The sequence below is a fragment of the Pseudopodoces humilis genome, chromosome 11 (genome assembly GCF_049639895.1).
Source record: "Pseudopodoces humilis isolate 2021_Gansu_Grassland_sample_001 chromosome 11, ASM4963989v1, whole genome shotgun sequence".
NCBI lineage: Eukaryota > Metazoa > Chordata > Aves > Passeriformes > Paridae > Pseudopodoces > Pseudopodoces humilis.
In genome coordinates this window covers 20,557,105-20,584,741 of record NC_142210.1, presented here as the reverse complement: position 1 = coordinate 20,584,741, position 27,637 = coordinate 20,557,105, and the positions used below count along the sequence as shown (strand labels likewise).

At 42.3% G+C, this 27,637-nt stretch overlaps 1 protein-coding gene across 1 annotated transcript in view; it reads left to right on the top strand.

Annotated features, from left to right (window-relative positions):
* Positions 1–20,040, top strand: part of FNDC3B (fibronectin type III domain containing 3B) — a 183,690-nt gene extending 163,650 nt beyond the window's left edge. The window contains exons 24-26 of the mRNA XM_005525084.3: positions 7,798–7,964; positions 10,684–10,811; positions 16,493–20,040. Coding sequence (XP_005525141.1) covers positions 7,798–7,964; positions 10,684–10,811; positions 16,493–16,804 — 607 coding nt within the window. The 3' untranslated portion in view covers positions 16,805–20,040. The remainder of the gene's footprint in view (positions 1–7,797; positions 7,965–10,683; positions 10,812–16,492) is intronic.
* Positions 20,041–27,637: the final 7,597 nt, after the last annotated feature.

Below are 27,637 nucleotides of genomic sequence, written 5' to 3'. Positions count from 1 at the left end.
CAGCTCTTTGAGCATCACTGGCCTCTGCAATTGCACAGTAAACTGTGCACATGTGAGGGAGCAAATAAACAGAATATTTTAGCTGGAAGGGACCTGCAGCCCTGCCTGGCCAGCTCAGTGCTAGCCAAGTTAAAGGGTGTTGTTAAGGACATTGTCCAAATGCCTCTGAATCACTGACAGGTCTAGGACTGACCACCCCTCTGGGAAACCAGTCTCTGGTGAAAAAATGACACAGAATAAATGATCCAGAAAGATGTTTTGGAGTATTTTATGGTTTGAAAGAGTTGTAGAAACGTGCCATGCTATCCCCTCTGTTGGGAGAAGAGATAATACTTAATTTAGGGAAAAAGGTTGTGGTTTAGAAACATGGATAACTGAAAAGTGATCTGTGTCTCATCCCTGGTCTTTCAGAGAACATTGTTACTGTATTCCCTGAGACATCTGAAATTACTGATAACAGCTTTATATTGAAATCCCTCAATTCACTATTACAGTGGTCCCTTCTTTGGTTTAAAATAGAAGTTACCTTTAAAATGCTGTTGAAGCATTTTCAACAAGCAGAAATATAATCGAGTTCTTTTAAGAAAAGGAAATAATCAGCAAGGCCCATCCTGACCCAGTAGCTTTAATGGCCTTTTGGTAAAGACTCGGCCCTGGTTTTATGTAATGATAGTCAGACAGTGCTCTCCAGTGTGTCCTGGTCATTAAGGATTGTTTTCAACTTTTCCTTTCTGTAATGAGGTTTAACAGGCCAGTTGTTGGAGACCAAATGTTTCATTGATTGCAAGACCTGTGAAGCAAAATACTTGGAAATCTTCTGGCACTGATTAGTGTAAGGGCTTGAAGAGGTGTGCACATCAGAGATGTACCTGCGTTAGCTTCCATTAGCTCTTCGGGGTGTGACATTTAGGAAGATGAAATTAGCATCACTTGTCCTTTCAATTATGGGTAGCACTGAGTGGAAATGAGGAAAAATCTGTTTCTGGAAAGCTCAGTACATAGAAACGTTAGTTGAGAGTAAGTGACCTTTATGTAAGGAGGACTGTGAAATTCCTTTCTTTTTAAAATGAACAGTCAGTTGTGACTTCATTTTCTAATTGAGGTAATGTCAAGAAATTTATGTTAATCAAATTGCACTGCTTTCCAGAATACTATGGATTTTTCCTTCTCTAGAACAAACGAACCTAATTAATGTTTTTTATTTTTTTCCTGCTGTACTGGTAATTAATCTTGAGTTGTTCCCACAACTAATTATACCTCTTGGTGTCTTAAAATGTTCACAATATCCAGTCTGAAAGGGAGAATTAGCAAACAAATTAGTAGTGGGTCATTCATCAGTTGCTTGTGTTTATTTTGGATGACTGTATATTGCAGTAGAGGTAAATTGTGTGATTTTTGTGTGTGTGCAGAATCACAATCAATATATACAAGTGTAATTACATTTTAAGGGAGAGTTATTGGTAAGGTTGAGTAAGACACATCCTAAACGTATTCTTCAAAAATATAATGTTAGGATCATTGACAATTGTCCCACACTTCTGTTGTCTTCAGTTGGTGGGTTGAACACATGAGCCTCAACATGGGTGTTTGCTCTGCTTTAACTTGAAGGTAGAATAGAAACACAGAGGGACGAGTTGCTGAATGTGCTGCCCTTGCCTGATGACTTTTGCATAATCATTCCCTGGTTACTGCAAGTTTCAAGCAGTCTAATTAAAAAAATTGTTTACACTCGTGATTTGATCAAGACAATTTACACCCATTTTAACAGCAATTACTGTTATGTATCAGTCCTACTGGCTTGTGAAATTGTATTAAAATACAAAATCAGATCAGTTAACGTATCCTTGCAAAAACCTGCAGGAAAAAATTATTTTCATATTGGGTAAAACAGTGATGAAAGGAAATTAAGCATGAGCACCAAGACAGATGGCATGCTACAGTTTCCACTGCAAGCCTGGCTAGATAGAAAGTCAGTATTCAGGAAAGTTTTCAAGCTAACCCATGTTCATATTTCTGCACTGTGTAGGTGGGTATTGCTATTAATAATAGTAATATTAATATTAGCAGCATTCTGATTGGATACTGGGGGCTTTGCAAATGAAAAAGGAGAGGGAGAACTCTTCCCAAGTGTAAGAGAGTTAACTTGTTAGTGCATTTCATCTTTTTCCTGGAAGCAGGAGTAAACCTGCTCGTAATAGGTATGAGTTAACTGTATTTATGTCACTATTTGAGATAAAGTGAAGCCGGAGAAAACCCCATTAAATGTGTGAGATGAGGTGTTTCAGCTGTTAGGAAGCTGGACAGAGAGACAGAGAGTAAGATCCTACTCCATAAATATATTCAAAAAATCCCTGCTTTGGTAAGAAATTAAATTTTCTTCTTTATTTTCATCTGTGCACATCTGCAGGTACTTCAGACTTCATGGGTAACTGAATATTCCAGACAGCAGATCATAAATAAGAGCAGCATCTAGACCCGAAATTGTCACTGTAATAAAAACTATTTTCTGCGCATCTGTAACAACTTTATAAGAAAACTAACACCTTGATTAGAGTAATGGCTCTAATATTTAATCTCTAAAATATAATGGAGGCTCAGCTTAGTGCAGCACGATCACGCTGGCCAGTTTTGCAAATGCACTTTTTTAGGTTCCAGCTTCACTTTGCTGACATTGGTGAAGCAGAGGCTGAGCTTGGCTCCCTTCTCCAGCTCTGCCCAGGTTCCTGGGGCTGTCACAGCAGCAGCTTGGACACAATGTGCTCAGTGAGCATCATTTGAAGGCCCATAAACACTCTTAGTTTCTGCCACACTGGGAAAGTGGCTCTAATACTGCACAGGGAAGATAAATACATGTAGGGCTGTGAGAATATTGGTTTGCTGCTCTGAACTGTGCTTGTTCTCTTTTGGTTTTAGCTTTAAATTCACTCTTATTTATCTGCTGTTGATTATTGACAAGATGTTGTAGCTGCCTCATCATCTACTTCCTCCTGACTGTATAATTTCAAGAGGCCACTGGGTGTTCTTCTTGATTTCTCCCACATCTTCCATTCAAATGCTGTTAACTCCCGTTTAAACTGTGCTCAGTGTTGTCCTCCCTGCCTGATCCTTGTCCCCCAGATGTGGCTATGCACAGGAATCTGCAGTCAGGCACTTTGCTGTTCTGTCTTCCATTCCTCCTGAATGTGTCCAGATGTTCCTTCCCAAAAAAGCAATTTTATGTGCTATGGAGGAGCTTCTGTAGGCTGAAATACTTCAACTCACAATAATTCCAGACATCTGACAAGTGACTGTCTGTTGTAAATATGGGTTACAAACTCAGATTCAGCAGCAGATGAAAGGTAATCTAGTAGAAACAGGCTAAAAATCAGTTTTTGGCAGCAAGTGCCCTTTGTCTAGCCGGCAGATGTGCTAGATAATTCAGGGAAGAAAACCAAACTCTTCCCATCTGACTGTTATCACTTCTCTTCCTGCCTTTTTCTGTTCTTCACTTAGTTTTGCTTTTCTAAGTATAAGGAAGGAAATGTTTCCTGCACTGGGCCCTGTTGTTGCTGTTGTTATTCATGCAAACAAAAATACTGGCGGTGATGAGCATACATTATAATACAGATAATATATATAATATGTATTATAGATAAAACTTTCCAAAAGGAATCTTCCAGAAAGCAGATCTTCAGGTCAAAGGGGCCACTGCATCCCACCTGTTTGGTCCACACCTCATTTTAGGACCAGAAGCCAGAGTTGGGAGAGGTTGTGGGAGCACAGAACTCTTTTGGAGAACTCTTGTTATGTGTTTACATTCCCTCAGTACCTGCCTGCAGAAGGAGATCCCAAATAATGGCTTGGAAAAGTGCCCCAAAGCTGACAAGATTGGGTCACTGGTACGCTGGTACTGGTTCTAGGAACAGTGATGGATGTGGGGATTAGAGATGCTGCAGATGTGAAACTTTTCTCTCTGAAGAGAATGTTTTCAAATACAGCAGAAATTAAAAAAATTGTGCATTGACTTTGCCTCCTGCATCTCTGAATTAGGTTTTGGCTTGAAGCTTTGCTTTCCTTGTTGCCACCCACAGTGCAGGGAGCTGCAGGTGGAGAGAGGAAATCACATAGATCAGTGAATGTTTGATAATGTTCTGCAACCAAATCAGAGAACAGCCTAAGAAAGTAGGTGGGGGCAGTAAATGTGTAGATAACGTGATGTAGCATTAATAATATTGAAAGAGCTGTTGGTTTGTGAAATTCTTGTACTTCAGTTTCTAATTGGGCAGTTGCCTTTGTGTGCTTATGTTAACCTCTAACACCCCAGGTCTCAGATCACCAGGACAGACTGGTGCTGTTTTAATGATTGTTCTCCAGCCAAAATCCTGACATCTGACCATGTATTTTGAGAGGCAGCAACAGAATCATTCAGGTGGCTCTTTCAGCCTTTGTGCCTCCCCCCAAAATTGCCATCTTTCTTAGTGCTGTACAGTAGAATTTCTTTCAAATGAAATTCTTGTAAGAACCAGCAGGTTACCAAAATACAAACAAAACCCAAGTGATTGAAAGGGAACCTGCTGCTCAAAATGTGCTGGGAATTAATGAGCAGAGGTAGAGCAAGTACATTCATATTCTTCTGCTTGACTGGAAGTGACTGAAGTGGAGGAAACAAAATAGCTGCAACATGCAAAATACTTTCAAGATGATCTTCGCTGGAAATAAAAGGGTATTGATGAAAAACTAACAGCAGTGGTGTCTCCCTCACAATTGCTGTAGGACATGATGTTCTCTCACCTCTGCTGGGTGCAGGTAAATGAATAATCTGTGACTGATGTGAGAATGTCTGGGAAGGGAGAATTGGGATCTCTCTGGGAGCTGAGGGAGAATCAGCCTCTGGAGAGTGTCTCCATCCCTGGAGAAAGTTGCTTTCTTTTTGGTATCTGCTATTAATTTAGTGGAGAGGAGAGGCAACACTGCAGTGTGAATAAATCAGGTTTAATTGTGGATGGCAAACTTGAAAAAAATAGAGCTGTATTGAGAATGCCAGTAGCCACAGAGTCTGAATGTTTCCAAAAGAGGGGTGCCAGTTGAGGTATGTAGCTTACTGTCTTTTGAATTCAACTGGGCAACCTCTGAGATTCGAAATTGTCTTGTTTTGAAGAAGGTGAGAGGCAGACAGAGAACAGGGAAGGTTTCCATGCACAGGTTAAGTCAGCTTTTCAGTGCATAAGAGCTTGTTCTTGCAAACAAGCTCAGAGCTGACTTGTTCTTGAGGCAGTGTGTGGAATGAGGCCTGGATGAAGCATGGTGAACAATAACAGGCTTGCCAAGAAGGCAAAGCTACACAGCTCATGTTCAAATCTGCTTTTTAGATTAGATTTAGATCTTAAAAACGAAATTGCAATAATATGAATGTGTGACCTTAGTTAAGATAATTTTTAATATGCTATCTCACAGTAGCAATGTGCAGTTACACTGATTGACTCAAATTTAAGTTCATTGTGGTCCTCCAGCAGCAAGCCCAGGAGAGTTAAAAAATTTTGCTCCATACCTATAGCCACCTACATTGATTAACTACAGTGTTTTTAAAAACAACAGAAATAATCCTGGAGGATGATGAAATGCCTACTTTACACATGAGGAAAATACTACCTTACCAAAAAACTGCAAGTATTTTGAAGTTAGTCTTTGCTTTTCATTATGTGCCTTACATCATCTGCATCTTCAAACACAATTACAAAGTATTAGTGTCACAATAAAGCCCAGCAGCAATTGAATTTGATTGGCTTGGCCATCAGCCTTTCTTCTTTCAAAATTGGAAGCCCTCTTTCTTCAAAGATGGTCAAATCTCAGAAGTTTTAAGCGTGCTTCCATTACAGTCATGTGGTGTAAGCTTCTCTGTAGCAGTTCTTGCTTTCCTTAGATGTTTTTTGAGACAGAGAAGTAGAAACGAGTGGAAATGGGAACTGGATGGGAGTATTGGTATTAACAGAACTGAAAGTATTAATCCAGTTCCCAAATAACAGAAGAAGCTCAAATATTTTTCTAGATCACTTTTTCAGTGTTAGGAAGTGTTAGTGACCGTAGGCATATCCAAAGGGTGAAAAAGTCATTTGAGTCATCAGTACTGGCCATATGAATGACTGGAAATGTACCTAAAGCCCAGCCTGGAGTGTGGGTGTGCTTGTCTGTTAGTTGGGAAGATACATTTATCCTCCTTGCTCACCTAACTCCACAAACGATTGTGAAGAAGTCTTTAGTCTAAAATAGGCATTGCATCTTTTTTGCTCTCCGTTGCCCTTGGATCAGGGTCAGAGACAAATCTCTGCACTCATGTGAGTACTGCAGTGGTTGATTGAGCTGCAAGAAGTGCAGAGGGAGAGGATCTTGTCTCTTGAGTCTTAATGCAGCCTTGAGTATGTTCTTTGCTCATCACTTGTTGAATCTCAAGAAATTTTATTCCATGAGCATGGGTTTGTGTCAGTCTTTTGAAATGTGCTGTGGCTGCTTTATGTGCCTCAGAAATGTGGGATAGCAGAGAATTCTTAAACTGGGTAAGCATAAGGTTAAGAAAATAGTTCTTTGGAAACTGGCTCTAAACTCTCCTCTTAAAAACTTGTGAGCACAGATCTTTAGTTTCCTGTCAAGGTGTGGGTCTCACTAAAACTCAGTGCGGGGGTAGTAAGTCACTTTAGTCCTCAGAGTACGTTTCCAGCAATTTGAATTACCTGAATATTTCCTTTTATTACAGATTATTCTTGGTCTCTGTTTGTACTTACGTGGATTGCAATCATAATGTAATACAAATTGATTTCTGTCTCTGAGAGCTAGTGACAGTTTCTTTGATATGTTCAAGTTGGTTGTACCTTGTATCTCATGCAAAGCCAAAGGATAAAGCTAGCACCTAGATAGGGAGGTCAAAGAAAAATATCTCTTGGCTTCCTGGTGATTTAAAACCTTCTGAAATTGTTAAGATACTTCAATAAGGGTACTAAATAATCAAAAAATAGCCTGTGATCCTACACAACAAATTTTCTGTTCTCCAAGGCCAGGACTATCATGTGCAACACATTGTTCCCTGGTGGAGGCTGAGTAGATAGATGCACAGTCTGGGTGCTTCCTCTTTATTTGCTTTCATCCCCACTGTTCTCAGCTCTTGGGGGTCATGGGCTTACCTAGAAATTGCTGGCTGGCATACAACTGTTAGTGAAAAGCATTTATCTGAGCAGAGCAATAGAAAATAGAAGTCAGATTCTCTTTAGCAACTGTATACTTTCTTTTTAAGTGCAATTGATTTTGTTCAGTATTGCATTGTTGGACTGGTTTGTGTGTGCTCTTGTTTAGTCTTTCAGTGGGAATGTTTTGGAGGATGACACAGATGACTGCAAGACAATCTTTGTGTCTTAATGTGCAAGTCTAAATCCATTGAAGAGTCAATTTTTTATCAATTAGAGTCATATTCATTGTGTTTTCATGATGTCATGATCATACATGTGAACCAGCAGCACACATGGTGTATTGTAGCAGGACACAGGCTGCATCCATTTGGATTCCATGGTAGGAGGGATACTGATAACTCATGTAAACATTTTGCAAGGTAATAGTAGCTTCAAAAGGGACAGTGAACTTCTGCTTTCCCTGACCTCCTCATCATCATCTGTGTGTTATTTATGTGACATTTTTATACATGTGTTTAACAGCCCTGCAGGGCACATTGGTGCCAGTTTTCACAAGATGGATACTTCGAGCTGCTAAGTGCAATAGGCAGAAATGTCAGTGCCAGTCCAGTGTAACTACATACTCCCATTTTTATTGTTTCAGGTTTATCCCAATTTATAGGGGACCAAGTCACACGTACAAGATACAGAGGCTGACGGAATCCACCTGCTACTCGTTCAGAATACAGGCAGTCAATGATGCTGGGGAGGGACCTTTCTCAGAAATCTGTACCTTCTGCACAACTAAGTCAGTCCCACCTGCAATCAAAGGTATGTTAGTAGGGTTTTTTACGTGTAAGTAACGTGTAAATATTTATGTAATTGGTAAGTATGAGGGGAGGCTGTAAGGGTTAACCATGGGTTAACCATGTGAAGAGCCAGTTTGTGCTGACTGCAGGTTTCTCTTGGGTTGTGAAGTTACTTAATGGTGGGAAGCTAAATTACTACCCAAAAAATCACACAAGCAACATAAAGGTTATGTCAGCCTCCTTTGCAAAAACTTAAAATGCTGCTATTAATCATGTTTACCCAGGGCATTGCCCTGGATTACCATAGCATTTATACAAGGTATCTAACAGCTGTAGTTTGTGTGTGTACCTACCAACTTAAGCTTTAGTAAAGTTCAGTGTTTTCTGTTATGCATGTGATCAGTTCAGAAGTGTAGACCTTCAGGGTTTATTTTTCCTTTAATGTCTAAAATTAATTATGATATTTCACATATAGAGCACTAGACTTAGAACTCAGCATGTGTTCCACTAGGAGAACTAAAGGCCTAATTAAATGAAGTTTTATAATGAAATGTCTTTTACTGTGTGTAAATTTTGTCCTAAGTAATTATGCTCCTGAGGAGGAGGAGGAAGGAAGGAAGAAGCAAAAGTAAAAACCACAGTGAAAGATGTTTCATTATAAAACTTCACGTAATTAGGCCTTTTGTTCTAGGCCTAATTAGTCCTTCTTTGGCCTGTTACAAAGGCAGTGGGTTTGCTCTACGGGCTGTCAGATCAGCTGAGCTGAAATCAAATGCACCTTTTCTCCTGGGTGCTTAAGTCTTCCCTGTGAAGCCCTGTGATTTTCTGAGAGAAAGGACAACTGCCAGTTTGTTAGAGGTTTTGTTTGCTTCTCTGTATTTAAAATCTGGCTTTGGTGATATTGACACCAAGTAACCAGATATTTAGAGAGGGGAGAACACCGATGGGGGTGCCTTTCCCTGCTAGGTCAGCTGCTCTGACCCACCCCCAGGGAGAACAACACTCTCCAGCAAAAATTACCTGTGTGGTTGAGGGTAAGGATACTTAGCCAGGGGTGAGTTGTCCTGGTTCACACCTTTACACAGGTGTGAGATGTGCTGCCCAGGCATGACCCATGCACTGTAGTCACACTTGTGTTTTGTTGGCTAAAAATCCATTTTATTCAGTTCACCTCACCTAGGTTTTTGTTTTGAACTCCCAGTCTGCTTGCTGAATCCCTGTTAAATGTGACTCATCCCCTGGGCTGAGCATGAGGCTGAGTATCAATGGTGCAAATACCAGGTTGTGCGTGGGCTGGGACCTCGGGTACCTGACACAGCACCGGCTGTGACAGAGAAAAAGGGCATGACAGAACTGTGAACACTGCTGAGGGGAAGTGAGGCTGTGGGGAGGAGTGGTCTGATGCAAAATGATAGTGTTGATGCCCTTCTGTGCTCAGAGAAATACAAAGGAATTTATTTGATAAATTTAGTTTGGCTTTTATCTATCAGAAGAAAGTGTTTGTTCTCCTATAAGGTCTCCTAATTACTCTCTTAGTGATGCCAACCCTAGAATAGCTTTGTGGTTAATGGCAGTGTTTTGTAAGTGTCAGACAAAAATCTACATGTATTGAAGTGAGGGATGGAAGAAGGAAAAATAATTGAGATTGTTGTTGTCAGCTAAGATGAAGGCGTCTATTATCAGTCTCTCAACACTAGCAGATGTGCAGAGAGCAGTAAATGGATATTGATTACATTTGGGCCTTCATGATTCATATGTTCCTCTTGGGAAGCAACAAATCAGTCTAAAATTTGTGTAATGTATGCAGCAGCATTTGTTTCTTTGGTAGACCCTCCTGTTGTCTATTTTTGTAGGGCTGGGGCTCTAGATTGCCTTTAACAAGCTCATGTCCTTGCACGTGCACATGTTAACCACCTGATAAAAATGTTCAGCACTCTTGTTTCTCAGTTTTATTCTTTTTTTGGCATTGTGCTTGCTGGCTCTGCATGGTAAAGAGGTTGGTGGACCCTCAATGCTGTTGCAGTTTTTTTCATGCCTTCCAGTGGCAGATGCTTTATTTGTACATAAAAATGTGCTGCCCCTGTCTGTGCTCTGCTAGGCTCACCTGTGAGCTTGCCATGGGTCAAGGCAAGGCATCCTTTAGCTTTGAGCTGCTGAGAGAGCCTCTGCCAAGGACAGCAGCCTTGTAACCCACTAATGGAATTTCTCTGGAGTTCTAGTGAGCACTAGTCTGAGTCTGGCTAGAAATAGCAGGTCTGATCAAGTGGGTGTCAGGTTCAGAGTTAAAGTCCAAGTCTTGAAAAGTATGCTTGTCTTCTTGCCTCCCAGGCTGGACTTTATCTCTGATACAGAAGATTCTTTAGCTTCTCACATTCCTTCTGTTTTTCCTGAATGAAATGTTTGATGTTATTCTTCTCTTTCAATGGCATGTAGCATGGGAGGGATGTGCAGACATCTCCACTGGAACAGGTGTTTGCTCAGAACCTCACAGAATTGCTGCTTTTATGAATGCATGTATAATTTGTGCATTGGCTTCTGCTTTGAAAGGATCAGTGCACAGCACTGCAATTAAGTTTCAAAAGTTTTCTCTAAATCCACTCCTTTGTAGCAGCTCACAGAGCGGACAGGTAAGAGGAGCTCTATCCTTTTTAAAATGTTCTGGTATATATTACAGTGCTCATAAAATAAGATTTCAGTGCAGTCTTTATATTAAACATTAATAACATTTCCTTTTACTGTAGCCCCTCGAGTGACACAGCTGGGAGGAAATTCCTGTGAAGTTACCTGGGAAATGGTCCCACCCATGAAGGGAGATCCTGTTGGTTATGTTCTGCAGGTACTGGTTGGAAGAGAATCTGAATACAAGCAGGTAAGGAAATGGTCTGGATTTAATATTGTTAAGTTGATAGCATAATGGAAATGCTTTTGAAAATCCACTGTGCTGCTTCTTTCTACTGTATTGAATTACACCCTATGGTGATGTGTCAGGTGCACTTTAGTAAAGGCTGAGTCAAAATTAAGGGCTGTAATGGGCTGTTTTCTCCCCTAAGGGAGTATATAGAACATCATTATTTTATTGGAGTGATTTGTGTTCTTTCTGTGGTTAATCACTATTTTTAACTATACTAACCTTTAAAAAGTTACAATTCTGTTCACCCATGCTTGCTTCTGAGCTAGCTGCTCTTAACCATTATCTGGAGATGAGATAAAGTCAGAAGATGAATCTTTGTAAGCCAATTCCAGGACTGTCCATCAAGGTTTTCAGTCGAGTACACATTAAGTGGTTTGTTCATCTGCCTCATTCCTTTCTGAGGTTTTGATGCACGTGTAACTGCTGTGTATCCATTCTGTCACTGTGGAAACAAAGGCAGTGAAGTACAGCTGATCCTTCTTTCCATGTCTGTCTGGATTAGACATCACAAGTGGACACTTCTCCAGAGCGCCTGAAACAGAACAGCTCATTCACAGTTAGATCTTTTATTTCATCTGTGACACCTCTGGCTGTGCAATTTGCAGTGCACTTCATCTGTGTGCTCTCCTTCCTGTGCTTTCTTTCGCTGTCAGGTGGATTCCAGATAAATCCAAATTAGGGAAATGAGATATGCCATGCTAATTAAACTCTTACGCTGTGCTAATTAAACTCTAAAAAATATGTATAAAGTAGTGCTTTCTTTGCAACTGTGTCTTTGTTCCTCTCCAGGCTGTTTTTGAGTGCTGCTGTGAACTAATGAATTATCAAAAATAACATGAAAAATGCAAGACAATTCATGCAGGGACGATAAAGATTCAGAGACCTAACTGTTGTTTTTGCCAGGAAACATTTTTGGTGTTGGTGTAGTTAATGAAACCCCTGTGTACTGTGTTGGCCTCATAATGTCAGTGGCAAGTGGATAAGTGGAGCCATTTTGCTGTTGCTTGATGTACAGAGCAGCTTTGGTGTGTTACTTCCAGGTACAGCTCAGTAAACGGAGCCCCAGTGTTTAAAATGTTCTGGTGTCCTTGGGGAGAACTGGGCACAGCTTCATGTTCCCGGGACATAAGTGATGGCTTAATCTGCACAGTCCAGAACTCGTGGTGCGAAGAAAACAGCAGTGAAGGAAGTAAAAAATAGTTTCAGGGTCTTCTTATGTTGAAGGTCTTAATTTCTCATGAGGGCAGAGCCTGACAAGGGGTTTTGGTGTGAGTTGTCACAGTAACTCCCTGGAAGAAGGTCCTGGCTGGGATGCTCCAAGTGACCCTGGGACTTCTGTAGTTGTGCTGGCTGATAACCGGCCATGGGAGAGAGACTTCCACTGTTTCACCTTCACAGAAACCACCTTTGCCCATCAAGATGTTTTTTCTCCATCAGGAATGTGGGTGGTATCTCGGCCCTGGGGCACATCCCTGCTCTGAGCTCCTGTAATGTGCACAAACGATAAAATACAGAAACACCTTTCAGTGATTTTCTGGCTAATACATTTCACCTCTGCTTTCACATGCCTGTGATCACCTGCTGCCTTTTAACTGAAAAGTACTGTCCACCAGTATGATCATTAATGTTAGCAATATGTTAATTACCTTTGAAGTGTGAGTCCTAAATTTATTTTTAAATATGTTTTTTCCCCTGCAACGACATGTATATTTTGCATATGTATCTGAAGAGGTAAATTTTGCAAATTGTTTTGAAGGGTGGCACAAATGAAATACACTCCAGATTTTCAGGCTATTCATGGAATGCCACTGCTACTGGGTAAAGCTGTCCTCTAGATTGTCACACCTGGGCTGTCTCTCTCCCCTGCACCCCAGTGTTTGCAGCCCTCCACAGCTCAAAAGCTGCTGATTTTCCGCCATTTCATTTAGCAGAGGTGATACCAAAGTACTCAAAAGCCCTTTTTTCAGACTGGGACTACAGCCATCCCTGCCCTCCTCTGGGAGAATATTTTGTAAATATTTCTCTGCTGAAAATTGTCTGAAGAACTGGATTTGCTGGGGCTAAACAGATAACATTTTAGCTCCCTGGAAAGTGTATTTTAAAACATGCTAACTAGTCCTTTCCTTGTTTCTCACACAGTGTATTCCTTTCTGTGTATTTATATGCTTTATCTTTAGAAATAATTTGTTAAAAGCAGTGGCATGGGACAGTTCTTTTTAGGAAATCAAATCTTCCTTGTTTATGAATCAGGATGTAAGACACAGGAGATTCCAAAAATAAGTGTCTGGATTTGTTTTTCTGTTCCTTGCACTTCTATCTGACACAGCTTACTCAGTCAGAATTTAGCTCCAGATCGTATTGAATTGTCTCTGTGTTTGCATAGCTGTAATGTGAATTTAGGGGAGTGGGCTGGGCTGTGCAGCACCTGCAGGAGCTGCAGTTTATAGGGACATTATTTATTATAATATTTATTATTTATTATGTTACATTAGGGATAACAGCTGGAATGCCCCTAAGGTTTGGTTTCCTAGTTGAGCACCTTTGGGGTCACCCAGGAACCAAGTCCTCCTAAGAGCTGACCATGGGAAGTGAGAATTGAACTTTTCAAAGCTTCTTTATCCTTAAATTGTTTCCCTCTGAAGCAAAATATTTCTACCTTGGAAATTTCCAAGAATTTGGAGGCAGCAGTATTTCATCAGCTTCTGCCACATCTCTTATGGGAAAAAAAAAAAACTGTCTCCAAACGCTTTTTCTGAAAAAAGAAAAAGTATGGGTAGGATACACTGGGTGTGTGAAAGTTCCCCAGTTCTCAGGTCTGCACTGAGAAGTGGGTGCCTGGGAGAGCCCAGTTGGCCCTTACCAAGCTCTCACTTTAATTATTGTTTTTTATTTGGATTAGATTGTGTAGACACACAATATCTGAAACACTTTAGTGAACTGATAATTTCTGTAAAACTCTAGTTAGCCAAAAATTGGGTTTCCTTCTCTATTTTCAGTAAGTCAAAGGCACTTGTGCTGGTTATGACAGAATTGCACAGTACATATTGGCATTTAGGGCCACTTGCATTAAGTATCTCCTTGGCTTCCTGGTGCCAATTCTGTGTCATGAAATGGAGCAAATAATTTCCTGTGGTTGGGGTTTTTCAGTGCAAACAACCTCATGGCAGGTTCTCTTAAGGGACTGTTGTTTCTCTGTTCAGGAGGAAAGGGTCAAAGACAGGTTATATATGTGCCATCCCTAGTATGTCTTAAATTGTAATTTTTTTTTAATTAAATGTCACTGTTATTTGGATTTTATTGGATTTCTTATTTTGGTTCAGAAGTGATCATATTGATTGCAAAGGTTTATTTGTGGCAAAGGCATGTAGAGCTTTTCTGGCTATATGTTTTGAAATGAAATTGTTAATTACAGCAGCACCAGAAAGCAAATCTTGCTGACAGCTGCTTTGAGTTGCCCTGACTCAGAATCTAAAGAAATGGGAGTTGGGTGGAGGAATCCTGACTCAGTCCTGTGGGACAGTGCAGCTGCCCACAACAAGTGGGTTTTAGAAATGGAATTGCCATTGGAGAGCAGAGTGGCAGAGGTGTTCTTGGGATGAGGGGTGCTTTGCAAACAGATGTTTCAACCCTCACATCACTTTTGTGGGCTGCTACAGCACTTCCAGTTTTGTTTTCCCTGCAATTACTGTAACCCAGTGACTCACTCCTCATTGGCATGGGGAAGAAAAACAAAGACAAGAGGAAAGGCAGCAGTGCATGGCTGTGGCCAGTCACAGGGGTTTATGGGATGAATTTGTTGTATTCCTGTGACTTTACCTAGAGGGAACTTCCTGCCAATGCTGAGCAATACTTGAGCAAGGCAACATTTATTGAAACGTTGTTTTTTGATCTCTGCCTCGTGTCCAAGAAACATGAGCCAGAGGACTTGTGCTTAGTCTGGAAACCCAGACTCACCATCATTCAAACTGCATTTGGAAAAGCTGTGAAAGCTGAAAAGGAAAGGAGAAAACAAGTGAAAGAAGCACCTTAATCTTTTTGTCACAGACCACCTCAAAAAATCAGCAACTGGCTGTTTAACCAAGGGATGAGTCTCAGGGGCAGGCAGGGCAGGAAAGCTGGGAAGCTGAGCTCTTTAAGTGGTCTTTAGCTGAGCAGGTTTCTTCTCTTTCCTTCTCATTTCTTTATTCCAGGGTAACACACAGGAAATCCTCCATGGGCTTGGGACTAGTTTCCTACTTGCTCCCCTTTTCTAAGATGAGTTCTTGCCCCTGGGAGGGCAGAGATGCTCAGCCTTCTGCTCCCACAGTGAAGAGAAGGGAAAAATGGTAAATGAGCAGAGGAAGAAGCATTTGAAGTTTTCAGGATGTATTTTTCCCAGCAGACACAGGCCCTCTGTAACGCTTCTTCCATTTCATAAAATAAGAGTTTCAACAACCATCCATTATATAAATAATTTGTTTTCAGAGTTTGTGAATGTTTCCAGTGTTGGGTTTTTTTTCCATTTACGTCACAAAATTGTCTCAGATACTCAGTTTTTGCTCTCCTTTCTGATACCATAATTTGTGCTCTGTGGCATGTGGTACCTACATTTGATTAACATAAATTTGTGATGGGTTTGGATTAGTAAACAACCAAATATAATGCAATCAGGAGGAAATCTTTCATACCTTAATATTTTATTATTTCCACAATTCTGAAAGTGCAATTTCTGGCAAGATTGCTGTTTCTTGAGAGAAATGTGAGGGGAAAATACATTAAAACGACATTCGTAAGCAATTTTACAACTACACATTGAATGACTTCCAATGACCTCGTTTGTAGCTTTGCTTTCTTTTGGGGCCAGACAGGGTGATTATGTCTCAGACATGTTTTAGGCATACAGTCACAATTTGAGTGCAGAAATATGTTTGCAGCATTTATCACGCCCACAGAAGATTAGTGTGTGTTATCATTGCTGCATTGAGTGATGTGTTGTCTGTCCCTGTGTGCACTGTGTTGAGACTTGTTGAGAAGTCCTCCACGTGCCTCTGTTCTTCCAAAACCTGCGTTGACCCAGTGAGTTCCTTCACTTGAGGAGTGTTTCCTTAGAGACTTGATGTCTGGAGAGGCTGCCTGGAGCAGAGGCTGGACAGAGTTAGAGAATAAAACGGATTTATTAAAAGGCCCTCAGTAGATGCACCTTGGGCAGTGCAAAAGCCCCGTGGAGGCTACACCCAAGATGGACAACAGCCACAGGTTTTCCAGACAGACAAGAGTTTGGTCTGTTTGCATATCAGGGGTTGATTGTCCAATTACAGCTTCAGGTAATGAAGTCACATTCCCCCAGTTTGCTCCCCCCAGTTCATTTTTGTTTAGGCTTTTGGGGGCCTGAGGCTGCAATGATGACCTTGGTTCCCAGGCCTGGAAGGATTGTTTTATCTGACCAAACAGTGGAGAGAGCTTACTAACACTGTGTGTGGGGTTCAGAGTCAAACACTAACGCAGTGCAGGGTCTGAAAGATGTAGATTCTAAAACCTTTAAGGCGCCAGACTGAACTTCCATGGCGCGATCCTCGCGAACCCTCGCGCCGTCGCGCTGTTTGCCGCCGCGAAAGCAGGAGGGGGTTGTGTCTGACCGGGCTCCCTGGTTTGTTTTTAAGGTGTACAAAGGAGAAGAAACCACATTCCACATCTCAGGCCTTCAGGTGAACACAGACTATCGGTTCCGCGTCTGCGCCTGCCGCCGCTGCCTGGACACCTGTCAGGAGCTCAGCGGCCCCTTCAGCCCCTCGGTGGCCTTCGCGCTGCAGCGCAGTGCCCTGCTGCTGGCGGGCGAGCCGGGCGGCGCCGACCACGCCAAGGCCAAGGCCATGGTGCCCACGGACGAACAGTTTGCGGCCCTCATCGTGCTCGGCTTCGCCAGCCTCTCCATCATCTTCGCCTGTATATTACAGTACTTCTTCATGAAGTAGACGATTCAACCCCAGTTCAAAATACAGATTTAACTAATGCTACGCATTATAATCCACACATTTATTCAGATATTCCTCCTCCTCCTCCTTTTTTTCCCGCCCCCCCACTTTTTTTTTTTTTTTTTAAATCATTCTACCGTGCGTTTTATATACTGCTCTTGTTTTTACAGTTCTAGCTTGAAGAAAGATAAATCAGTGTTTTGATGCACCTTTTTGAAATTCAGAACTAGGAAGTGGTCAAACTGGAGAAACAAGCAAACCAGATACCAAAAGCAAGATTTTTTTGTTTTTCCTTCACGACTTCAAAATTGTCACCAATTTGCCTTTTCGATGTTGTTTTGGGTTTTTTCACTGAAGTTCATGCAGTCTCTTATTTTATCTTACTATTTAGGAAATTTTAATCATGAGTCACTTTTTTTGTCTCTTCTTTTTCCTTCTAAACATTAGTCACAAGTGTGTATAGAGGTAAGACTAGAATACAGTGTTAGTCAAGTACCCGTTTTTCCTTGAACAGTATTAGCAATGTTGCTTACGAATTATTCACTACATTTGCCCCAGTTTTTCAAGATAAAACCTAAGTTGTTATTTTAACTGTTTAGTGCATTTAAATTGGAACAGCATCCTGCAGTTGAAAAACCTTTTTAGTTGCCTGTTATTTTTATAGTTACAAACACTATAAACTGCCTGTATAAGAAATCAAATAACCAAACTGCATATAAATTATGAAGCATTATAGATTTTTTTTTTTACCATTTTGGTTCCTAGCAGTAATTTTAAGTAAGAGGGCATTGTGCAATAGTTAGTTATTCCCATGTTCAGCTGTTTAAAAGCTGCTTTAACTTGTCTGTTTGTCACTGTATATAACTATTCCTAATCTAATACTAGGTATTATTCTATTACATTCAGCCTGATTTCTATGATTCAAGCTGGTGACAGCTTACTGCCTCTACTGAATTAGGTGAGATTTACACTCAATGGAAGCAAACTTTACTGTCAGTTGATCTTTTTTTTATTATTAATATTATTGTTATTTTTTAGAGGGGTTTCTATTTCCTGGAACTTTCTTGGAGGTAACAGAAATCACATCTGATCGTTTTAAATACCTTAGGAGGGTGTCTATGTTGTTCTTACCATGGGGCTGATTGAAATAACTTGGTACCTGGCAAAGCTGAGATGAGAGTCCTGCAGAGGAATGGTCCCTGCTCTGGTGGCAGTGTCCCCCCCCTGCCTGCCCCTTCCCAGACACATTTTAATCCATCAAGACACTAGATTTTTAACTCTTGAGTCATGGGGTTATTTATAATTAAGTCAACATTGTTTGAGTACCTCAGGGACATAAATGAGCTGGAGGTGCAAATAGATTCCAAAAGGGTGCAACAGACACAGTGTATTTCCCTGCCTCTTGTTTTTGTATATTTTTGCTACTTGATTTTGCTTTTGTCCTAGCTTTTTTGTGCTCTGTCTCCATCGTCTAAGATTCAGTGTCCTGTACTAGCATAATATTCCCTTAACCAAAGTAATGGGGAAAAAAACAACATTATTTTTGTTTTTAGGTTTATTTATACTATATACTGCATACAGTACTTTAAATACCAATTACAGTGCAATCTTTTTATTTATTGTAAAAAAATAAAAAATAAAAAGTGTACTTATGTACTAATCTAATCCCCCTCTCCACCCACCCCATAGCATGTTACATTTTGTCTGTTTTATACTGTTGTTCTTTAGGTCAACTTTTTACCTGGCAGCATTCCTAGTATTATTAATCTTCTTGCATTTTCTTGTGTTTTTGAAGATGAGAGCATCTAGTACATTAAATGCCAAAAAAACCCATTACCAGTGATTCAAACGTTTACATGTATCCAAAAACAAAATCATCTCTGGAAAGAAAGTGCTAAGATCAATGAATTATTCTGTGTGCCTCTCTAGATGTAGCAAATATTAGAAATGTTCTGTATTTTGTTATTGACTATAATTAGTTTGATTTAGCCTTGCAAACTAATGGCATTGAGCTAAATATATATATTTTTTTGTTTTTTGCCAAAGTCATGGCTTGTCAAATTTATTTACATCTTATTTAAATTTATTTGTGATATGAAACTCTGTGACCTTGCATCTGTATTTTGTGAGCAAAGAGTATACAGCTGTTTTCATTGGAGGGGAGAAGAGTGTATTTTTTAAAACGATGAAAAGACCGCTAGTTTGGAAAAAACCCAGAAATTTGAATAGATTCCCTTTTTTTATTTTTGGTATATTGTTTGAGCAGTGCTGCTATGAAATCCGAGCTTGACACCTTTTTTTTTTAAGAAAAAAAAAAACAAAACTGCTTTAATAAAGAAAGGAAAAAACCCGATGTGCTCTAGATTAGCAATTTTGGAAGTTTGAAATACGAGTGCTACTAAAAGCAGTGAGCAGAAGTGGAGGGGAGAGCAATCAGGCACACTCAGAGCATCTCTGTCACTGCTGATCTGTTGGGTCCCTTGTAACCACACAAGCCAGAGCCCCAGTCCTGAGCTTTTGGGAGATGGTGCTGGGACAGGCCCAGTGGGTTTGAGGTTTTCAGTCTGTGTCTCCTGCCAGTGTGGTCCGGTTGTCACTCGTGTGCCAGTGGCAGAGATCACTGATGTCTCACCCTTCTGCTCTGAGGGACATTGTCCCTGACCCACCACTGCTGCTGCCTTGGCCCTTCCCAAACCTCCTTGTGCCCCTGCTCCAGCAGTGGCAGGTGATGGATCCAACCCCAGGGCGCTCTGCTCTCACAGAAACCACCACCACCACCAACAAAGGTAGATTGAAACTCTAAGTATTGAATACCCTTAAGGAAGGAGAGAGAGACATTTTTATATAGTTCTGCCTTTTTCTTTATGAACTTGAAGTGTTTTATAATCCTGTTTGTTGGCTCCAGTAGCTCAGTATTCAGTGTCACGATTGAGAAGTGCCCTAATTGAATGTGTATGAACCTTATTCTTGCACAGTTCTTTAAATTGAAAAAGAAAAATAAAATGTTTTTACCTCACTATGGGAACATACATTCCAAGCTTTTCAACTTTAAAAAAAAATAATCAGAAGTTTTCTTGTATTGTAAATTTTAGACTATTTCATATGCATTATATTAAAACTGCCATATCAATTTTAATGTATAGATTTTGCAAATACTACACTATGTATGTAAGACTTAACTGTATCTGTAGTGTATATGTAATATATTTATGCCCAATAAATGTTTTAATTCTTTCTGTTTTAATTCTTTATTCTAATTGAACGCAGCCCTTTGGGTCCATGTGGCCCCTTCTGGCAGGTCAGTGCTGTTGTGCATCCTGGAGCCCTGAATTTACCTCAAGATGTTTCTGGTTTTTAATTGGAGTGAATTTTGTGATTTTGTGAAGAGTAAATTTATTGTAAATAAATTATTGTGAAGAGAAAAGTTATAGAACACCTGAAAGTCAGGTGTTCAAATAGTTTCTTTTAAATAGCTTGAAAAATCAAGGATTTATATTTATAGATACACACCTAGGTTTGTTCTCTTTTAGTAATTAAACACTTGAAACACTAGAGCTTTTAACTTACTAATTATGTGCAGTGAATTCAATTCCTTATCATGATGAATTAATCTAGTATGTATACATGTTTCTTGTCAAACACATTCACGTTAATTTTTTAATGCTTTTCTTCAAGTCACTGCATAAATACAACAATTCATTTGTTTGCTTTTTTAATTACTGAAGTTTACAAGATGAGTGGGGTTTTCCTAGGGGAATACAGTAACTTTTCACTTGGTTGCTCAGCTTTTTTATTAAAGCGGTGCTTGCCAAGACAATCTCTTTAACAAAATCTTTTGAATATGTCTGTAAAACAGTAATCAGCACTTTGGCATCTGAGATCTTTTCTTTTCAGTGGTCCCTAGTTTATTGCCAGGGGTGTCTGCAGAGATGCTGGAGGGCAGTGAGAGCCCATGGGAGTGAAGCAGGATTTAAACATTTGCTGTTGGAGTTCTGAATGTTACCTTGTGCTGTTATCACCCACAGGTTTTTGCAGAGGTGCTGGGTGCCTTCCCCACACCCAGACTGTGCAGAGCTGGGTAAGTAGCACTAAATTTACCGTGGATTGTGTTTTGTGAGGAGGCACAGAGCAAGTTGTAAAGAGCTGTGTTTACCAGCAGCTCTTTGCCTGCTGGCAAGTACCAGCTTTGAAAAGTTCTGGAAGAGAGCAGAGGCTGGTATTTTGGGTATTTTTGTGGCCTCAGCAGCAGCGTTTGGGGTGGTGCAGGGTGGGCTGTGGCCCTGGCACGTGTCCCAGTGTGAGCAGTGCCAGGTGTGCCCAGCAGCGCGTGGTCCCCGGGCTGGCGCTGCCGTTTCTATGGCAGCAGCGATTCTCTCCTCTCAGTAATCACAGAGCTGCTCAAAAAACAGCACCTGGAATTTGTTTTGCTCCTCACTTCAGTTGCTCCTGCCAGCTCAGAGCACGTTTGATGTGGTGCAGGAGAGCTGAGCCCCACTGGAGAGGGGGGCTCTCTCTGAGGAACCAGGGAGTCAAAGCCAAGTGTGGCACGAGCTGAGCCACACGCTCCCGGGATGAGCTGGGAAGCAAACAGGATCTGGAGTGACACCAGTCCGTGTTGTTCATCTCCTGTGGAGCTTTTCCACAGGCTCACCTCTGTCTGAATTTTAGGAGATGCTCAAATTCAGTGTTGAGCTGAAGGGGGGTGGGTCATAGCGCCGGTGCTGTGCCAGAGGACCAAGGCTCTCCTGCCTGTCCCTCCCATCTTGAAGCATAGCTGAGGTATTTTAAATCCCCCTGAAAATTAAATACTTGGGCTGGAAGCAGATGATCATTAAAACCCTTCCCAACCCAAACCTTTCTATGATTGCATTCTATGAGTTTATGGCCTGTGGACATGGAGTGATTCTTCTTCAGCATTAATGACATGTACATCAACAGGATGGTTTTTGCAACCAAAGGTGTCAGGGACAAGAAGGAATTTGTGTGGTAATATGAAGTATAAATTATATTTCTTCTGCAAATCTTTTTCTGGAATTATTGCAGAGTTCATGATGTATTGTCATTTATTGAAGTGGTGGACAGTTATATTCTCTGTCCTTAACCTGGCCTGGAGTAAAGATGCAAATGTTACCTTTATTTTTCTCAGAGAGAGAACTACGAGTAACTAGAGATGAATATGGACGTTTTGCTCTGCCTGAGCAGAAAAGCCAGCTAAGATCCCCTGAAAGGGCTGTATTATTGGTACTACATTCTGAACAATTACATCTATTTTTGCTCTTGACAATTGCTCTTACAATGCCCAGATTATTGGCTCAGTGAAATAAAAAGAAGTTTCACAAGATGCTTTCAAACACAGCGGATTAGCCTGGGATCTGCTGTTACCTAAGTGAATGTGCTGTTATTAGTTTGAGTAGTTACATTTACTGCAGTAATTGGTGGCATAGATGGTCTTGCATGCAATCAAAGCTATTTTTAGGTCTCCTGGCATAGTTAATAAATAGCTGGTTGGGTCAGTGTGCTCAGTGGATGCCATTTCTTAGTAATTTTATTAGCTCATCTCCCTCACTTTCTGTCTTATGAAAGCTATTACTCTCTACAAATAAAATGGAGCAAACAGTAGGGATGCAGGAGTCTTGTGAGGATTGACTTGTGAATAGAGTTGAGAAACTCAGCCTAATCTAGTGCAAATATTGTCTCTTTAAATTTGTAGCTCAAATGCTCTTTCTTTCCATAAAAGGCTTGTGAGCTGGTGGTGGTGTCCTGGCTCAGAGGCTGTGCAGCACTGCTGGTGTTGGTGTGCCCTGGCTGCAGGATGCACTTGCTCCCTGCCCAGCCGTGGCTGCAGCTCATCAGGCTTTGCTGGGAAAATCAGGACTTTGCGCTCAGCAGGGCCGAATATCCCTTGGGATGCTGCTGTGTGGAGTTTGTGTTGTTGGATGTGGCTCTGGATCATGGCTCCTGTTCTGCCTTTTCTCCAATGTGGGGATTCAGGGCTCCTTGTGCTCTTCATGGCTCTGTCCTGTGTCTTGTTTGCAGTGTCAGGTGATTGACTTCAGTGCTCTGAAACCAAAAGCATCCCAGCTGTACAGAGCTCTGGCTGTTCTCTGGATGAGCCCTGTCTGGGCAGTGGTGCTGCAAGCCCCTTCCCCTGGCTCACAGGAGGGGACATGTGACACAGACCTGGGCACAGCCTGTGGCAGTGGCACTGCTCTGGCTGCATGGCAGAGTCCAGATTCCTCTGCTGTGTGGGAAATCAGGCACGAGCCCACAGCAAAGACTGAAAGGAAGCAGGTAAATACAAACCTCTTACGGGTTTTGACACCTCAGCGGGTCTGAGGTGACTTCCCTGTGAGGGTGGTGTGGCCCTGGCACAGACTGCCCAGGGAAGTTGTGGGTGCCCCATGCCTGGAAGTGCTCATGGCCAGGTTGGGTTGGTTTCTGAGCATCCTGGGATAGTGGAAGGTGTCCCTGCCCATGTCAGGGTTTTGGGACTAGATGGTCTTTAAAGCCTCTTCCAGCCCAAACCATTCCATGATTCTACACACCAGCACTAGACCAGAGATCCTCAGGCATCCAAGGGATGAGCCCCACACCAGCACTGCTCTCCTGCAGCCAGGGTACCCAGAAACCCTTCCCTCCTCACAAACTAATAATTTCAATGGATTCAAAACTCCAATCAAAACTAACTCAGACAATTGCACTTTTCACAGCCCCACGCTGGTGCCCCCAGCATAGCACAGCAAATTTTAGAAAAATCAATCTCATTGTCAGTGCTTGATAAAAATGCCAAGGTACTATTGACGGGGCAGGACATGTGCCTGTGTGTGACCGTGAATCTTGGCTTCATTTTGGGAGAATTTGTAGTATTCATTGTTGCCATCTGCTCTCAGACTGCCGTGTTAAAGCTGTTTAAACCCCTGCTCCTCAGAGCTCATCGTGCCGTGTCTCACTGCAGAGCTCTGGTGTCAGATTCCCTGCCGCCCCACCTTAATGAGCCGTAATTTGCCACCGGGTCATTAGTGGAAGGAGGCTGTGCAGGGAAGAACAGTGTGGATAGAGGCTTGGAAATAGCCATGCCTTTTCTTTCTCACGGACAGTGCTGCAATCATGTGAAAATCAATCAGAACATGAGAAAAAAGCAAAGGATCTTTTGATCCAGTAGCATCGAAAATGGGGGCAAGTGCTGGGGAACATCTCCTGAGCCCTTAGAGCAGCCTCTGAAGGGGGAGAGTGGAGTACTTTACTGCTGAGAGCAACTTTGTCTTATGGACTCACACGTCACGAAACCATTATTTTGCTCCAAGTGAAAGAGAGCAGATGTGGAAAGCTATAAAATGCCTTTATGTGGAGAAACAAAAAGTGGTTTATCTCCAAGTACAACAGGAAGGAGCATATAGCTTTCAGAAGGGTGTATTTGTACACAGAAATAGGAGCTGAGATTGCCAGCTGGGCATTGGGTGGTTTGGATGCTGATTTAGGAGTCAACCCCTCTCCTCCTCCTGGGCTTGCTCCCATCCCTTCGGGAGGTTTGCTGGGACGCTGCCTAACACCTGTGGGGCTCTGCTCACGTTGTGCTTCCTTCTCCACTCCTGGGCAGCAGTGTGAAGGCTTGGCAGGGTGTCGGGGATGGTGACACTGCACATCAGTGTGCACCATGGCTTTGGAGGTGTTTGCCCTCCAAAATTGTGCTGCAGAGCCACCTCCTCTCACTGTGCAGAACCGGGTCAGTGTCTTTGCAGGTCTCAGAGAAATGAGCACTCAGCTCTGAAGCACAGGTGCTTTTTGTTCTGATCCAGATAACTGGGTTAATGAGAGGCTCTGAATTTTGGTCTTGGGGAAAAGCCATGGCATGCACCCATCCACAACTGAGACTGGAAAGGGCCACAGCACACAAGTGCTGGACTTGGAAGAGAATAGAGGCCCTTCTGATGGAAAAAGCACTGAGGAAGCCTGTTTAAAGCCCCACAAAGTGTGTTAGTTACACAGGATAATGCTAATTTTGTGTTCTGGAATGACAACTGGACTAAGGCTTGACAGTGAGTGACTGCAGAAACCTGTTAGTCTGCATTAATACAAGACAGATTACATTTCCTTTTCTCCATTATACTTGCATAATCACAATTTAGAGATAAGAGGCAAATTGTGATCTAGCATTTGCTTTTGTGTTTTTTTTTCCTAAACAGCAGCAGGCAGGGTTGTGGTGTCGTGATCCGCCAGAGCTGGCACAGCTGGACCCCATCATCTAACAACTACTTTGGGCAAAAGTTTGGCCAGGGACATGGAACGTGAAGCCAAACCCCTGTGGGTTTTACCTGTCTCTCACCAGAACTCGTGTTTCAGAGGGAAAAGCCAGTGGCAAGCACATCTGTGTGAGGAAATTGTTTTGCTCCCGTGAAGTTTCTGCGGAGCTGGGAAGGGTTCTGGGTGGTCCATCAGGTGGGGATGGGGGAGGAGATGGCTGAAGGGGGGTGTGTGAATGCCCTCAGTGGATGATGGACTTGCCCAAGCAAGCAGAGGTTTCCCATCAGCACCAGAGGAGCCTCCAGCTCTGCAGGTGCTGCTGGCATCACGCTGGGCAGTGCAGCATCTCCAGCTGCCTGCCTGCAAATGGTGTCAAACAGTGCAAACTGCTGGGGCCCAGCACATCCAGCTCCTGCCCTGCACCTGCTGCCTCATCCTGAGCATTTCCCTGAAGCTCCTGCATGTGTGCAAGGATTCCTGTGTGGGTACAAACCCTGCTGCAGGTGTAGGGACAGCAGGGATGCAGAGCCAGGGCTGTGATAACACAGCACACCGTGTCTCTGCAGTGGCAGACAGAGCTTGCTTGTTTCCCAAATAAAGTTCTTCATGGGCTGCTGTGCTGAGCACTCTGGCAGCACAGCTCAGGAACAGAAAACTGCCAGCCCCAGCCCCAGCCCCAGGAATGACATCCAGAGGGTGCAAGCGGATCCACACCCCATCACTCTGAGACAGTAGGGTTTGAGCAAGGGGTTAAAATGCCAAGGGCTTTGATTTAATTTTTGTAAAATAGGGCTGGTGATTTTTATTGGGAGTTGTGAGGGTAAAATGTAGTTGTGGTGCTTTCAGCTTGGGGTGAGGAGGGCAGTACCAGATGTGGGGAAGTAACAGCAAGGGCATCCCATCATCTGATAGATGAGTTAGATTTTTTTGTTCCAATTTTGAATTTACTTCTCAAGATGTAATTTACCTCTTCAAGGCCATGGGATTTTTGCAAAAGACACAAACTCTATGGAAGCCCATCCAGAACCATCCACTGGGCTCAGAGCAGCAGCACCCTAAAACCAGCAGATCCATGACAGAGATGGGGTTCTCCTAGGTGTTTAGGTATCTAAAAACTGCTGATTTTAATAGGGCTTATGCAAATTTCATTTGGTACAAACTTAAATAACTCCTGAATATCTATCAATTCCAGTTGTGACAAGGAAGTGCTGGTTTTCCAGTATACTTTATTTTTGGCAAGAAATACAATAGGACATGATTTTCTGCCTGTGCATGCCTCCATCAAAGGTACTTTTGTAAAATGAATCAAGCTTTCTGGTGAAGTCCTTTTGACCTATTTCATCACCAATTTAACCCATTGCCAAGAAAGAAAATGCAGCCAAATTGTTCTTGTTTATTTGTGGAGCTGTGATACAAAATGTAGAGGTAGAAAAGCTTTTAAAACTGGGACTGTTTGATGAATGAACTTTCAATTATTTTCTCTATGGGCTGTTCACATTCAAGTCAGGAAGAACACAGCAAAATTTTGACTCTTAAATTTATTTTTTTTTCAGTCAGAACTGGTAAGGTTTGTTCCCACAGGGAAGAGTCTCCAGAAATGGAAAGGTTCAACAGCCTGAAAAAACTCTTTCCTGCAGAGCTGCCCTGTCTGCCACCCCAGTGAACAGCCCAGTGCCTGCACTGCAAGGACTCCTGTCTTCCCCCATGAAAAATGGATCTCAAAAACCATGTCCAGACCCAAAACAGGATGGGAGGCACAGCTGTGCCCTTTCATGTAGGGAAGGCTTTGGGGAGAAGCTGCCAGGAACATGAGGTGCTGCAGAAATGCCCTGGGGAGCAGAGCAGAAAGGACTGTGCAGGGAAATGTTTGGCAGGACAGTCCAGGCTGAGGATGAGGAGTGGCTCTGCTGGGTGGGGCAGGCTGTGACACTGTGCCAGCATCACTGTGCCAGCACAGGCTGTTTGCCACTGCCCTCTGCACCTGCAGCATCTACTCTGCCCCTGTTCATCCTGCCAGAGACAAGGCAGGAGGAGCCTTGCCCCTGAGACAGATTGATGATCCTACCTTGGCCTGACTTCACCGTTCTTGCGCTCTTCAAATCTTGCTCACACTTTTTTTCCCCCCAGTGAATTCATTTCTTACAACTTGGGCAGGATCAGGTTGGATGGGGCCCTGAGCAATCTGATCTGGTGGGTGGCATCCTGTCCAAGGCAGGGGGCTGGGACTAGAGGGTCTTTAAGGTCCCTTCTGTGTTCTGTGATTCTCTGAATAACGCTCAAGACAAGCAATGCTGGATTCATCCATCAGTGCAGGTGGGGACACGTGTATCTTTTGGAGGCTTCAGACAAAAGTTGATTTTATGGTGCAAAAGTGAGAGTTATCCAGGTTTTGAGGTGTTTTTTTCCCCTGCTTTCCATATAAAAGCAGTTCATTATGTACCAGTTAGAAGCAGCAGTTTCTATTCACCATCTGCACTCAGCACATGCTGCCATGACCCCACTGGCTTTAGAGAATCCACATTGAAAAGTTTTGGTATTGAGGGCAGCAATGCTAATGGCTGGATTAGGGACAGCTACTGTGTGTTTCTTTAT